Source organism: Haematobia irritans, chromosome 5, assembly GCF_050003625.1.
Source record: "Haematobia irritans isolate KBUSLIRL chromosome 5, ASM5000362v1, whole genome shotgun sequence".
Lineage (NCBI taxonomy): Eukaryota > Metazoa > Arthropoda > Insecta > Diptera > Muscidae > Haematobia > Haematobia irritans.
In genome coordinates this window covers 71,927,378-71,943,986 of record NC_134401.1, presented here as the reverse complement: position 1 = coordinate 71,943,986, position 16,609 = coordinate 71,927,378, and the positions used below count along the sequence as shown (strand labels likewise).

At 37.5% G+C, this 16,609-nt stretch overlaps 2 protein-coding genes across 2 annotated transcripts in view; both read right to left on the bottom strand.

The window, feature by feature from the left end:
- Window positions 1–12,842, bottom strand: part of Elk (Eag-like K[+] channel) — a 1,103,641-nt gene extending 1,090,799 nt beyond the window's left edge. Inside the window, exon 1 of the mRNA XM_075312997.1 lies at window positions 12,727–12,842. The gene's annotated coding sequence lies outside the window, so the exon portion shown is untranslated. The remainder of the gene's footprint in view (window positions 1–12,726) is intronic.
- LOC142239828 (uncharacterized) lies at window positions 6,365–10,225 on the bottom strand. Its single transcript, XM_075311590.1, has 5 exons — window positions 10,108–10,225; window positions 9,198–10,032; window positions 8,980–9,137; window positions 8,369–8,906; window positions 6,365–7,781 (listed from the first exon to the last, which is right to left on the bottom strand). Exons 1-5 carry the CDS (start codon window positions 10,223–10,225, stop codon window positions 6,365–6,367), a joined length of 3,066 nt encoding a protein of 1,021 aa, XP_075167705.1.
- Window positions 12,843–16,609: the final 3,767 nt, after the last annotated feature.

Here is a 16,609-nt window from a genome sequence, read left to right as displayed (position 1 = left end):
TGAAAAAAATTGTGGATGATGTCATGTTCTATGAATTTATTTTACTTCATTCTGCCTATAGATTAATGTCAACTCCTAAACATTTCAATTCAAACATTGAAACAGCAAAGAACCTTTTATCCCAATTCATTGAAAATTTCGCAATATTTTTTGGAGAAAGCAGTGTAACTTTCAACGTTCACAGTTTGCTTCATTTGCCACAGTGTATGGAAAATTTTGGAATCACTACACATTTTTCTGCTTACTGCTATGAACATTTTTTGCAACAATTTAAAAAAAGAATAAGAAGTCCAACCAAGATATTGCAGCAAGTCAAAACCCAATATCTGAAGATGCCTTTGATCCAAACAGCTAAATGTTGCAAATTTACTAGAAATAGGAATGGGGATATAAAGAGCTATACTACAGAAACCTACTATTTAAGTACATCTCGTCCCGACAACTTTTGCTGCATAGAACCCTTTACACCTATTTTAGTAACAGGATTTTCAAAAGAGAGTGAACGGAATTTTACGGGAAAATGAGTGATAAATTTACGAGCGTTTTTTGATACACCAGTTTTGTCATCAAATTTAGGAATCTTTATTGGAAATTTAGGTACAGAGGAAGAAACTTTTCATGTCAGTAAAATATATTGCAAATTGGTTTCATTTCCTATGGAAGATTCGTTCCTTTTAATTCCGCTTCTCCACAGTTGTTTTTAATTTTTTGTTTGAGTGGTCCTATTAATAATATATAATAATATAAATGTAATGTGTAATAAAAATAATATAATATATAATACAAACTGCTTCAATGTAAATGTTTGTTATTCTTATTGTAGTCTCAATTAGAACGTGTTTTAACAACGATGTCAGAAACAAATGATGGCAAAAATTATTGGTAAGTTTAAAACGAAAATTGTAACAAATATATTTTATTTAATTTATTGTATATATATATCTTACAGATATCGAAAACGAAGTTAAGGAATTGCGCAAGGAAGTCCAGCAGCACAACGAAGGTGTCGCAGCCGTTTTAGCACAGATCAATGTCAACATAGCGAATTTTGTAAAACAAAATAATGATGTGCAAGGACTGAAACTAACATTCCCATTAGAAACTGTGGATGACATGAATGATTTGGAAAATGAAATTGATGAGAACAATAACAGAGATTACATAAATGCAATCGCAAAAATCATTCGACGAGGTGGTCTTATAAAAAATTTCAGATGTTTACTTGGGTCTGAAATAATAAAAGCATTTAATTACGATGGGGTTCAAGGGAATGAATCTTTTAAAAATTATGTTAAACTAGACGAATTATTCTTCATGGCCGTTTCTTCCGATGGCACTAGTTATGAAGAATACAAAAATATTATACGAAAGGCATTCAAATTAGAGAAAACAAAACAATACAGACAAACATATTTAATAAAAAAGAAAGAAAATATTCAGAATTGATCATTTATAAACAAAACTTTGTATGAAAACACAACGCTATTGAATTAAATTTATTTTTTCCTTTTTCGATCTCAATTAAATTTAATTTAATATATTTAATTTCAATAAATTACACTAAGGTGTGAAAAAGTAATTTAATGGAGTAGTTCATAAGTTTTTTTTTTATATTAAAATAATATTTAAAGAAAAACGAAAGAAAACAATTAGCACAAGCATGAATTAATGTTATTTTATTTTTAATTATATTTTATTTTATATTTAATTTTAATAATATAGTTTTGAATATTGTAGCATAAACAAATGATCTCAAACAAAAAAATCAATAAATTATACTAAATATGAAAATGTAATTAAAAATGTAGTTCTTAAAGTTTTGTAACTTTAAAAAATATTTATACAAAAGGAAAAAAACAAAAATGAGTTAATTTTATTTTATATTTATTTTTAAGATGTAACATAAACAAAAACTTCCCCATCCTAAGAAATATGTATTACAAAAAATACAATGTGTTTATTTAAAGTTGTAAAATCTTTTAATTCATTCAATTGAAATGGAATATTTTTATTCCCTTCTGTTTTATACTCACATGAGGTAGTTAGCACCAGCTTGGTAATAAAAAAATAAGTACTCTATTAGACCTGATTTTTAATGCGAATGGTTAGCATTAACATCGCTATGTCACCACGGGTAAAAAAACATATGATGTTGGTATGGGACGAATAGGCCTCATGCCCCATTGATAAAATAAGTACTCTATTACACCTGATTTTTAAGCGAGTGGTTATCACTACCTTGGAAATATTAAAATAAGTACTCTAGTAGACCTGATTTTTACCGCGAATGGTTAACACTAACATTCCTATGTCACCACGGGTAAAAAAACATATGAAGTTGGTATGGGACGATCAGGCCTCGTGGTAACAAAAATCAGCACTCCGATCAGGCCTCTTTAGTAGTATTTTCCGCCGCTGGGTATTGAAAACAACACCTCATCCAGCCAAATAAACCATCCACGAATAACCAACACACACACAAACCACTAAATGGACAAAAATAAAAACAACCGCACGCTCATGTATACACAACAAAACTCAAGTAACATCATCTTTACATTAATCACATTCCACTATTCCGCTAAAGATCTCTGTACTATGCATTAGTTCATCGCATCTGCTGACAATTTACTCTAAGAATAATATTCGTAAAGGCACACCAGTTTATGAACGATGAAACATTTAACTTAAAATTTGCAAAAACTTCATGAAATGTTATCTACCATTTTTGACGAAAATGTCTATAAATTTAATTACATGTGAACTAAAAATATTTCATTGGGTAATTTTTTACCAACAATTATTAACTATAGGAATTGTCAGTAAGAAATTGCTATCCACTTTCAAGTTCATTTTTCGTGAAAAAATATTTTCTCATACAAAAAAATCTTATAGTAAATTGCACTTATTATTTATAAAGTAATTTACATTTCACAAGAAGTTTTATAGCATGACAAACGAATTTTTAACTACCAGATAAGAAATTTTTTGAGGAAATTTCCATCGTATTTTGTAGGCCATGAACTAAACGATTGCTGCTTAGAATTTGTAAAATTTCCTTTCAAGTAGTTAATTTTCGTTGAAGATACGAAAAATGAACTAAAATTTTGGAAAATGCTTGTAATAAATTATTGTAAAAATCTTCTTAAATTTCCGAGACACTTTTCTTTCTGTGTATATATGTATTTTAAACATTGTTTTGGAACTATTTTTATAGGGCTCAGCCTAACAGAGCTTTAAACACAACTAGTTCTTTAGAATAAAATTCTTATCAAAATTGGTTTGGGAAATTTTGACCCACTAGTACAGCATAAGGGTTAAAATATATAAAGACTGATTTTTTGTTATATTGCTTTTGTTTCTTTTGCATTGTTTTGTTATTTCTACTTTTTATAATATATTTGCTGTTATACATTTTTATGAAAAAAAATAAACAATTAAATTAAACAATAGTATGATTGTTTTTATTTGTCAAGTTTTTTTTTCAAAATCAAGTTTGTTTTTGGCCAATATCAAGCTGTTTGGCAAATTTGATCTGGCAAGCCTAGTTATAGGGTAATATCACTGGATGTATTTCATTATAACTCAAGGAAGGATGTAAGTCTACCACAAACACGGAGTACACCTTCGGAATCACAAAACGGATTCAGGTTAAGTAAGGGGCTGTATTTCTGAACGGAAGCTTCCGATGACAAGGCCAAATATTCCTTGGGAAAAATACCTTTTGGGTGACAGAGTACAATCGATTTTGAACCAAAACGATCTCAGAAGACGAAATTGACTGAGATGTTACAAAGAACGAACTTCGAAACCTAGGATGAGTTCGGAAATAAAATCTATATGCATATTCAATAACTCTCACCGCACGTGGAAAAGAGGAAAAACGTTCGAGGATATCATCAAAGTCGGTAAAATAGGCGAAATTTACATCTATAGCCTTTCTCTCAATCAGCGTTGCCAGAATTGTTTCACCAAAAACCGCTAGATTTGCCCAAAAAAAAGCTAAAAAAAACTAAAAAATTCTAAAAAAAATAGCTGGAAAAAAAGCTATTTTTTTTTTCTCAAAAGTTAAATTTTTGATTGAAATTTAGGAAACTTAAGAGCTTTATTTCACTTAAAATGCATATTATTTTAATTGTAGTCATTTTATTTCTACTTCTGTTATACTATAACAATATAACAAAAAATTTTACTGGTAGTCCTTCGTTTACATTTCACAGTAAAAACATTTTTCCCAGTAAAAACTTGCAATTATCAGCTGGTTAATCATCAACAAATCCAATTGCACTAGAATTAGAAAACATAAATATCTTTCGTTTTAATTGGTTTAAAATCGCTGAATTAATGATAAATTCGTGAACGTGTACACCTCTACTAATTTTACCCAAGAGAATAAAACCCATTCTTACTATCTTGCAAGTTTATACTGAATAACTTTTATAGGAAAATTACCTAAACAAACCTATTGTTGTCCAATTTTCGTAAAAATAAATCCATTCCATTAACCCTCTAATGCCCCAATTTTTTCTTACATACACTGAAAAAAAAGCATGTCCGGTTCCAAAAATTTTGTACACTAATTGAATGCGTAGCACCGAGAAATAAAATAAATAAAAACACAAGGATTTAGTTTTTCTTTTCAATAATGTTTCAATAAAACGTAATTTTATTGAATTTTTTGAGAGATTAATTTACCTTTTACAAAACAATCGTTGGACGGACGTAATCCAGTAACGAATAATAACAAAAGCTTAGACGCCGCAAGACGGTAATGGCGCGACTCGTTAGAAAAAATGTAACGAATTGTGCTGAAAGCACAGAGCTGCATCCTGAGCTTAGGGTACATTTTCTAACGAGGGGGAAATTGTCATTTTACAATATTCTAAGTCCACATCTAACGAATAAATTTTGACCATACGAATTTGAACTTCAACATTCCGCCCGCCTTGCAACATCCAGCCATGTTGTAATTGAAATTCTTAATTCATAGAATATTACATATATACAATATATTAATATCAAAATAAATATAAAATGCGATGTCAGTTTCATTGACAAATTGAGCAATTTTTTATTATGAGTTCATGTATTCATTTTTTCAAACATCTTCAAACTTAACTAAATGCTCGTAGAGCCGTTGACCCGGAGGGTCTACAGTGTCTGGGTTATTGGCCAGGATGACCTACGACACTTATGGTTGACATTGACCTGACACTACCCAGCCAAACATCGTTAGCTGCGCCAATGGGAACCCAGGACTCGAAAACCTCTGTGTCTTTATAACCCGTGCGTAGACATCGGGCCCTAAAACCAACCCCACCCCGGAAGGACGGTAAAACATTGGGTCGGCCAGCTGGAGACACTCGAAATGTTCCCGTATCGAATCGGGAGCCGACGACGATGGGGTGACAACACGGGTCAGGTATGTTACCCGGGCAGAAAAAAACCAATTTACTTCCAGCATTGTGTCGGGAGACAGCAATAAGCGGACAAAATGCGTCCTGCGACGTCATCGCTGAGACAAGCCGTAGGCTTAGGGCTAGACTGCTACAAATCATACTGTACCCCGCACACGGGTCGAGGACAGTTCGGACAGGAATTCGACGATCGGACAAGACAAGCAAGAGGACCATAGTGGGACCAAGCGTGACGGTTGGTTGTAGAACCAACATCGGACCAGATATGGGAGCGGTATTCGTGATACAGTAAGCGGACGAGTTAACGGACGAACTTGACTTTGACTTTCTCTTCGACAAGGTTTGAGCGGAAGGACGTTGTCGCTGGTCAAATGAATGTAGCAGCGAATGTTGGCTCCCTCCACATTCGCGGCACCTTTCGCGACTATTGCAGGTCGATCGCATGTGAGACCTGCCCAGACAGTTTGAACACACCCGATGCAACACTACTGTGCGCAATCGCTGCTCTAAACGCATGTTCAAAAATTTGCGACACGACCTGAGACTGTGACTTCGCCTACACAACACACAGACATTCGAGTGCACTCTTTTATTCACACCTGAATTCTTTTGGGAAGTCCCCGTAGGGGATGGCGATGGTTTGGCTACGTTGGTTGCAGATACGTCAGCGGGAGCCGTATCAGCCCCCGACGGAGGGACAACTTTCTGCGTCGGTACTACACCTTGTGAAGAGGCGACGACTGGGGTCATCCCGACGTCAGGGACCTGCTCGATGGCTGGTAACGGCTCGCGAAGAACCGGTGCAACATTATTTTCTAAAATCTCTCTTTCCTCATCGGACATCGGGACGTCATCTTCGTAGTCAGGGAGAGTCTTAACAATTTCCCTCATATTTTCCATGGTACTGCGAAAAGAAAGATGACGCTTACTATATGAACGATCGAAAACTATTCGGTCAGTATGACCAATTTTACCACCGGTCGTATTACAACACCGTTTGCCGTTCTCACGTCTGCAACTCTAACGCGACCGTCAGATCCTGGGTAGACGTCATCCACACGACATAATTTCCACGATGTAGGAGGCAATTGCTCATCACGAATTACTACCAAGTCCCCTACTTCGATATCACGCTGCGGAAATTTCCATTTATACCTTTTCTGTAAGCCTTTCAAATATTCCTCTTTCCACCGTAAGCAGAACTGTTGCGACAGCGCCTTCATTTTCCTAAATCGATGCACCAAATGAAGTGGGGATTCCTCCTCTAACTGTTCAAGAGGCGCCAAGATCGGAGATCCTACCAAAAAATGGCCAGGCGTAAGTGCTACCAATTCTTGAGAACTTTCACTCATTGGGCACAACGGCCTAAAATTTAAACAAGCCTCAATTCTCGAAAGAACAGTCGAAAACTCTTCAAATGTAAATTTGAATCCTGATGCATGCTTCCTAAAATGCGTCTTGAAGCTTTTGACAGCAGCTTCCCAGAGACCACCCATATGTGGCGCCCCGGCAGGGATAAACTGCCAGGAAAGCTGCTGAAACTGGTATGCGGAACACACCTTATCCCGTCCTTCCTTAAAAACACATCTCAAATCCTTTTCCATTTCGCGGGAAGCGCCAACAAAATTTGTACCATTATCCGAAAAAATGGTCTTGGGACAACCACGTCGAGATATAAATCTGTGAAAGGCGGCCTGAAACGTTGTCGTAGACAAGTCTGATGTGGCTTCCAAGTGTACGGCCTTCGTCGAAAAGCATACAAAAACGAAAACATAACCCCTTGTTATCTTACATGCGCGCCCTATAAATGACTTAATTTCGAAAGTCCCTGCAAAATCAACGCCAGTCGTAGTAAATGGTCTGGTAAGTACAGTTCTCTCCGGTGGGAGAGTCGCCATGATCTGCGTACAAGACTTCTTCCTATCCAACAGACACCGTTTACACCGGTTAATAGTCGATCTAATCAAAGATGTTAAACGAGGAATCCAATACTCAATCCGAATAAGACGTAGAACCAACTGGTTCCCTCCGTGAATAGATATGTCGTGAACATATTTCACTAGTAACCTAGCGAATCTACTATTATACGGCACTATAATTGGATGTCGCTCACTATACGACAGGGTAGGACACCTACTCAAACGACCATTCAACCTCATAACCCCCTCCTCATCCAGGAATGGATTCAATGACAACAACGAACTCCTGGAACCTAACGGTTTCTTTTCCATCAAACAACCGTACTCATCTGGATAATGAGCCCTTTGAGAAAGAACAGCTAGACGTAATCTCACTGTCTTTAGTTCGGTTGCCGTCAACGTCGTGTCGTGATACACATTTCGACTAGCATGTGAATAATGGGTCCTGTGATAAAACCTAAATATATATGCGATGACTCGTAGAGCCCTATCTAAAGAAGAAAACCTCTCTAAAATATCCTCATCGTTCGTAAAAAACGATGCGTGAGTCTTGACCGCCCGTACCTCAACGTCAGTCTCAAGAGGGGTCAAATCACCAATATCCCACCGAGAACTATCTGAGTAGAGCCAATCTGGTCAATGCCACCAAAGCGTCGAAACAGCCAACTCTGCAGGCGACACTCCGCGACTTCCCAAGTCGGCCGGATTGTCCTCAGAGCGAACATGGTACCAATTCTGTCCCCCAGTATTCTCCTGAATCCTACATACGCGATTCGCAACGAAAGTAGAGTACGTAGATGGCGTCTTTCGAAGCCAAGAGCGGACGATCGTAGAATCCGTCCAACAATAAACACGGCGAAACTTAATATCTAGCTCCCTGGCTATAGACTTGTAAAGTTCTGAGGCCAAAACTGCCCCACAAAGTTCCAAACGTGGCAACGATATAGATTTGATGGGGACTACCTTAGTCTTACAAGATAGCAAATGGGTGAAGATATGTCCATGCGGCGTAACCACCTGAACATATATTACCCCCGCATATGCTTTTTCGAGGCGTCGGAAAAAACATGTAATTCTACTTCACAGTCTGTGGAGTACTTGACCCATCGAGGAATACGAACGTGATTCACATCCTGATAGGTCTCGACAAACTTTCGCCATTGTCGCTCAGTTTGTAATGGAAGTGACTCGTCCCATCCTATCTTATCCAACCAGACTTGTTGCATAACTATCTTCGCCACTATAATAACTGGCCCCAACCAGCCAACAGGGTCAAATAGCCTAGCTATAGCCGATAAAACCTCTCTCTTCGTAAACCGAGATTTCCGCTCAATCGGTTTCATATCAAAATAAAACAAGTCTAACTGCGCATTCCACCTAATGCCCAACGGTTTCGAACTACTGGCCTCAACAAATTCCAGTAATTTGGCGTCAACCAAATGGTCAGCTGGAAGCGATTCCAAAATGGCTAGCTCATTAGAAGTCCACTTCCTCAGTGCGAACTTTGCCGATGATAATACCCTAATCAATTGGTCCCTAGATTCAACAGCAGTATCCACGTCATGGTACCCTGTCAAAACATCATCCACGTACATGCACGTACATGCACCTTCGTAGAATATGTGCCGCGTGGGGATAGTCACCTTCGGAGTTATCGGCCAATTGCAATAACGTCCGTATGGCTAAATAGGGAGCACAATTCACTCCAAATGTCACGGTCTGCAGCTCATAGTCCTGTACATCTTTTTGAGGGGAGTCCCTAAAGACAATTCGCTGCAGAGAAGTGTGGGCCGAATTTACCCTAATTTGGCGGTACATCTGTGTGATGTCGCAATTAGAAACATATTTGAAAAATCCCCACCTCAAAACCAAATAAACCAATTCCAATTGTAATGTGGGTCCCACATAAAGAATGTCGTTCAGACTTTTACCATTTGATGTCTTATGCGAAGCATTAAAGACAACTCGAAGTTTGGACGTCAATTTGTCAGGATTGATTACCGGGTGGTGTGGCAAATAACACACAGTTTGATCTGCAGGAGAAGTCGACGACACTGGTCTCATATGTTGCATGTCCAAATATTCTTTAATCACCCCGTCATACATTAATTTTGTTTCAGGCTTTCGTAAAAGCGAAGCCTCACCACGAATAGACTGCTTCAAACAACTTGTCCGCGAATGTCCAAGCAAGACTTGTCCCTTTAATTCGGGTTTTATCGGAAGAGTCACTACGTATCTTCCATCGGAATCCCTATATGTGGTATTCTTATAATTTTCTTTACAAAATTTATCTGCGGGAGAACAAATTGCCCGTCTTGGTAAGTCCTCTAATTTCCAAAAGCGAAGAAGAGTCTTGTCAAAACCATCTTCCTCCATAAATTCAACAGTCGTTGAAAAAACTGTCACATTAGAAGTGGGAATTGAACCAGTAATGAGCCAACCGAAGACTGTCTTTTGAGCAATCAACGAACCTAAAATACCGGACCGAACCCCCTGTAATATATTTCTGGGATACACGTCTGCCCCCAACAATAAATCAACCGGACGGCTATCGAACAGATTAGGATCAGCCAAACGTATGCCAGGCAAACGCGACATATAATTCCGACTCACTTGGAAAGACGGTAAATTCCCAGAAATCCTAGGCAGGACCAACGCAGTCGCCTCAACCAAGACCGATTCATCTATTGGTGACCCTATACTCAGAGGGCAAATACCGCGAGAAGTTATAGAAACCGATTGATTCACGCCCGATATTTAAGACGTCGCACTCGTTGTCGAAATCCTAAGCAACTTTTGCATCTTTTCGGTAATAAAGGAGGCTTCTGATGCTGGGTCAATAAGAGCCCGAGCTGGGTACGTCATACCCTGATGAACGATGTTCACCATAGCCGTCCCTAATAGTACCGACCTGTTCTGGGAAACACGAAATACTTGCCTGGCCGAAGTACCAGACACAATTCCAGACGAAGTGGAAGGCTGCGGGTCACTCAAACCGAAACAGTCGAAGACGTGGTCGCCACATTCGTAGAATGGTAAGAATCTCGATGAAGCAAAGTATGATGCCTTCCTTGACACTTCTCACAACTGCGAGATGTAGCACAGTTGTTAACGTCATGTCTACGCGATAGACAATTGAAACAACAGCGGTGCCGCTTCACAGCAGTCAATCGATCATTCACAGAATGATTCCCAAATCTCTGACAAACACGAAGATGATGGCTTTGTCGTGGACAAAGAACACATATCTTATCTACGGAATCTCTTGAAGAATGAGAAGTGTATTGCAAATTACGCGACCTAGATGGCGAAGATTTCGGAGCTGCATTCGTAAAATGCGCTCGTAGTTTCCTGCCATCAGTTCTCCTTGAAGCATCGATACCCTTCAAATCGCGGAGACACGTGAGTGTCTGAATCCTTTCCGTAAGAAAACGATCCATGTCCACCCAAGACGATAACGCAGACTTATCACTTATACCCTGTTCCCACAAAATAACACTAATCTTCGGTAGACGTTGTACACACAAAAATATCAAAATCGGATCCCAATCGTTCGTAGGAACGTTATTCACAGCCATCGCCGAAATACAGGCGTTTATACCACGCTGTAAGTTCTTCAATCCAGAACTTGTCTCAGTGTCTAAGACCGGAAGGTCAAAAAGCAGCTTCAACTGATTGCTGACTAGAATCCTCAAGCTAACTCGAAACTCTTATCGGTGAGAGGAAATCTTCTTACAATTGCACGGGCGTCGCCACTAGTCTTTTTGAGCAAATGACACAAGCGCTCAATATCACTCAGACGGGAATTTCTGACATAAACAGCAGTAAAAAAATCCCTAAATGTTGGCCAAGACTGAAAGTCCCCATCGAAAACCTCAATATCGCATGGTGGTAAAGCCAAACTATGGACCGCACCATGGTCAACACCTAACAAAAGAGAACTACTCGAAATATTAACATTCTCAGAACGAGCAGAAATATCCGCCACTTCGGCCTGCTGTATAGGAGTTGACGCCCTAGGAACGGCTTTTAGACCGTCTATCTTCCATTCGATAGAGGAAACAATACGAATATAGGCATCATAAGTTGCCTCATACTTGCCGTCAGCAGATTCTACCGTTCCCTTATCCGACTCTTCCTGGAGATCGTCTAAACACTCCTCATACCTCTCTTTCACTTTCGCCCAGAGTGATTTCGCCTCTTCGACCTGAGCCCTTAGAGAATAAACATATAAATTCTCCTCCTTCAATGAGCTAACCCGTGTCCCAAACTTCACAACCGCATCAGCGACTCTAATGAATCGAGCGAATGAAGTACCTGGCATATCGAAAATAATTTAAAGTCGCAAAAATTCACAAAAACTCGTAAAGTATGTGAAAACGCACTTATCGACAGCGAAAACTGGCCGAAAAATCAATAAATTTGAACAAAATGCCCAAAAATGCGAAAACAAAAATTAACAAAATTTTTCTTTCGGTGTATCAAATTATCACACTGCACCGAAATTACCACAAAATTTCTTGAAGTGTAAACAATTGTTCGTAAAACAACTACTTCAAACTTAAAATCAAAAATTCCAAACAATTTTCAAAATATTGGACTATTTTTCTCTCAGTGTAGAAACAATTAGAAGCAAATAATAGTGTAGTAAATAATAAAAATATAGAAATAAAAATATATACGTAATATATATGATAAAATAAAAATTATACGATCGTACCGGACCGCCTGTAGGGTGCACAGTGACCAAAACGATAATTTTTACTAATGCGCGTAACGCTAATGGGTCATACAACACGAAAACCCAAAAAACTCAATTTCAAAAATTTGTATAATATTCCTCAAAATATTTACGACTCGCGGCCCCGTGAGGGTTAACAAATAAACCAAAGAAACACAGCTCAAAAAATATGTATGTATATACGTGTGTGTATCACTGATCATTCGTAGGTATGTAATTCAAACGTTGTCTGCAGTGACGATTGATGTTTGTTTACAATGGTAATACGACCAACAGAGCCTTTGGAGTCTGCGTGTATTTTGTTATTGTTTTATTTACTTCAAGTTAAAGGCAACGTAATTGCAAATAATGTTTTGAAGTAAATAAGCAATTGTCAACGTTTAAATTCACCACACAACACCAATATATACAATAGATTTTTTCACTTTTTATTTTGATTATTCTTCCACTTGAATATCTTTTAGCAAAACGAAATTAAACAAACGAAAGAAACGTACGTACGTATGTAGCAACGAATGTGTGTTTTTTGAAATGCAATTTGCCGTCGGCAAAATGAAATAATTGAATCGATGTTGTAAAACGACCGCGGTTTAAATTTAAAACACTCGCGATTTGCTCAATTATTTTAATAAAACACTGACATACGCACCTGTGTGTTGATATATAATTATTTAAATAAATTTTCAATTTAAATTCTCCACAAATATGGCTGCAAACTGTCTGCTTTTTGTTGTTGCTTCAAAACGATGAGCACCTTCCTTTGGAAAAGAAAACCCTTTATTAATTGCTGTAAGCCGAGAAATAAAATAAATAAAAACACAAGGATTTAGTTTTTCTTTTCAATAATGTTTCAATAAAACGTAATTTTATTGAATTTTTTGAGAGATTAATTTACCTTTTACAAAACAATCGTTGGACGGACGTAATCCAATAACGAATAATAACAAAAGCTTAGACGCCGCAAGACGGTAATGGCGCGACTCGTTAGAAAAAATGTAACGAATTGTGCTGAAAGCACAGAGCTGCATCCTGAGCTTAGGGTACATTTTCTAACGAGGGGGAAATTGTCATTTTACAATATTCTAAGTCCACATCTAACGAATAAATTTTGACCATACGAATTTGAACTTCAACATTCCGCCCGCCTTGCAACATCCAGCCATGTTGTAATTGAAATTCTTAATTCATAGAATATTACATATATACAATATATTAATATCAAAATAAATATAAAATGCGATGTCAGTTTCATTGTCAAATTGAGCAATTTTTTATTATGAGTTCATGTATTCATTTTTTCAAACATCTTCAAACTTAACTAAATGCTCGTAGAGCCGTTGACCCGGAGGGTCTACAGTGTCTGGGTTAGCACCGAGAAATAAAATAAATAAAAACACAAGGATTTAGTTTTTCTTTTCAATAATGTTTCAATAAAACGTAATTTTATTGAATTTTTTGAGAGATTAATTTACCTTTTACAAAACAATCGTTGGACGGACGTAATCCAGTAACGAATAATAACAAAAGCTTAGACGCCGCAAGACGGTAATGGCGCGACTCGTTAGAAAAAATTTAACGAATTGTGCTGAAAGCACAGAGCTGCATCCTGAGCTTAGGGTACATTTTCTAACGAGGGGGGAATTGTCATTTTACAACGAATAAATTTTGACCATACGAATTTGAACTTAAACACTAATGATTTTGGTATTAATTCCGAATTGGAATTTATTCGTTTTTTCAGTTTTTTCTTCATGAGCTATCAAAGAGCTTTAAAAACGCGCTAACGACAATTTAAATGTCCAAATTCAGACTCAAATTCAAGTAGAAATTATTCTATGTATATGTTTTTAAAATAAAGTGTTGAAAAACATCTTCTATTTTTTAACACTTTTTTGGTTTGTGGTCAAGATACAAAAACTCCACAAATTTAAAGACTTTTTCTTTAATTTTAAGAACTTTTTAGAATTGACTCGAGCCTTCTTTCATGTAAAGATACCCATTTTTAAGTTGAATCACTTAACTATAAGGACAAAACGACTTTATCGGCTTTTGGATAAGGAAAAAAGTTTATATAAGAGAAATTCACAAATGCTATTATAACCAAAATTCACGTTCGTATTTAAAGGAAATGAACTCTTTGGCCTTACGACAATATTTTTCAGCGTACAAAGCAATTCACATCTACTATTTTAATTTAGTAATATCATAATAAATTTATAATATTATAATAACATAAAAAGGATAAACGAGTCAAATGCTAATATTCTAAATGTAATGTTTAAATTGAGCTTTGAAATATGTGGAAAACCTTATTCTAGCAACAAGGCTTAGATAGATAACGCCGTTTTACCCATATTTCAATAGAAACATGACGAAAATAAAAAAGCCAAAAATAGCTTATACGGTCATGAAAAAAAGCCAGAAAAAAAGCTGAAAGCTAAATTCATTTTTTCCCGCTAAACGACTTCAAAAAAGCCAAATCTAACGGGAAAAAAGCTAAATTAGCAACGCTGCTCTCAATCTCGATTGATTCTACATTAACTGGATTCTCAATAGGCCAATTTGCCATGGTGGTGCCATTGTGGTGCCTCCCACCAGAGACGATTATCAATCAATTCTTGTGGGGGTTTACCACGACTCGCCATCTCAGCGGGGTTGAATTCCGAAGAAATCTGTGCACGGATTAATAATTTCAATAACCTTGGACACTCTGTTGGCCACAAACGTGGCACAAAAGAAAGGGGGCTTGGCCAGGCCAAAACAATTTTGGAATTAGTCCAACAGTGGATAGTGTACTTTTCAATCTTTAGGAATAATGTTATCGATCATCTCCGCCAACAAAGTTTCTCCACATAATTCTAATCTTGGAATTAATAATGTCTTTATCGGAGCCACTTTTGTTTTAGATGAAACCAAAGAAGTGGATACATTGTTGCTCTGAATAATATGGATATAGATGGCAGCTGCATACGCCTTCTCAGAGGCGTCGCATAAGCCATTAAATTCTATCTCACAATCTGGTGAATACCCTAGCCAACGAGGAATTTTAATAGAATTTAAAAGCGGATAGTTCTTGATAAAGTTTGAGGAGAGGTATCTTCATCCCAATCCGTCTTATCCAACCATATATTTTGCATTATTATTTTTGCAATGATAATGCAAGGAGAGAGCTGGATCAAAGAGTCTAGAAATATGTGCAAGAACTTCTCGTTTGGAAAACTTGTCAGAGTCTGGAAATTTCTCCACGGAGAAATAAAACGAATCAGTCATCGCATCAGTCAAAATCTCCCTACAGTTAGTAGTCCATTTCCGCAGTGCTTGTACCAGTTGTCTGCTTGCCTCTATTGCGTCTTGGATGGAATGGCAACCTGCAACATACAATAGAATCGTGCAAAATATTTGTCGCCAAAGGATAAACTTATTGAACATCGTCTGCTAATTGCAACAAAGTCCTGATGACCAAGTAAGGCGCACAATTTACACCGGAAGGGAGAGTTAAGATCCCTTCTAAAAAGGATACGTTGATATGGAGTATGGGAGGCAAACTATATATCTCGCCTCGTTGTCCGAATATATAAATCCTCACAATATTTAACCGACGGGGATAAAAATTGTTTCTTTGGAGGTTCCTCCACCTCCCAGAAGCGTGAAATTTCTTCACCTTGAGAAATTTCACAGAAATGGGAAACTATCGTTGATAATGAAGAAGTGGATTGTACGGGAATTGACCCAATTAGAATCCAGCCAAACACTGTTTCTTCAGCCATCAATGTACCACAAACATTGTTATAGACGATAGCATGATAGACGGAAGAAGATCATCGCCTAGTAGTATATCAATTCTTGAACTTCTAAAAAAGTGTGGATCCGCTAAAGAAACACTCGGAAGATCAGACAGAGAAGATAGTTCAATCGTTGTCGAAGGAAGACTCCCTGACAGCGGGGAATAACTAGAGCCACGGCATGAATGCCGACTGTGTCATCGGAGATATGACTCAGAGAAAACGAACATTGTTTTTGTACGTATGCGGACACTGTGTTGTTCAATCCGGAAACACTGGCTGAAATACTCTTAAAAGGAAGCTTCATTAAATTGAGCAACCTGTCTGAAATAAAGGTCCCCTCTGAACCTGCCTAGAACCGGTAGAAAAGCAAGATTGTATAACTCTACTCTCCGAGGGCTGAGTGGACTGTATGGAAACAGATGAGGATGCAAATGGTGCAGCTGTCGGGTTAAGAAATCGGCTACTATCAGGAGTTTGTATATCGGAATCTTCTCTGTGCAAAAGAGTATTATGTCTCTTATTGCACTTACCACAAACAAACTTGCTTTTAGGATGAGCCTTCTTCAGACATAGGTGGCATTGAGGCTCGTTAACCTTAGTTTAAAATGTCCGTATATTGCCTGAGTTAGACTTTGCCGTAGCCTTTGAACCCTTAGAATGGGATTTAGTGGATGGGATGGAATCTTTCGGATTTCTAATTTCAGCCACAGATTCTACAGTTCTGTGTCTATTGGTAAGGAACGAATT

Excerpts from the sequence above, each read along its gene's own strand:
- LOC142239828 (XM_075311590.1), bottom strand. The coding sequence starts at position 10,225 with ATGGTGAACATCGTTCATCAGGGTATGACGTACCCAGCTCGGGCTCTT. Across the intron at positions 8,907-8,979 it reads ATTGGCCGATAACTCCGAAG|GGTACCATGACGTGGATACT; the intron begins GTGACTATCCCC and ends ATGTTTTGACAG. Across the intron at positions 7,782-8,368 it reads TCGAAAAAGCATATGCGGGG|GACCCATTATTCACATGCTA; the intron begins GTAATATATGTT and ends GTTTTATCACAG.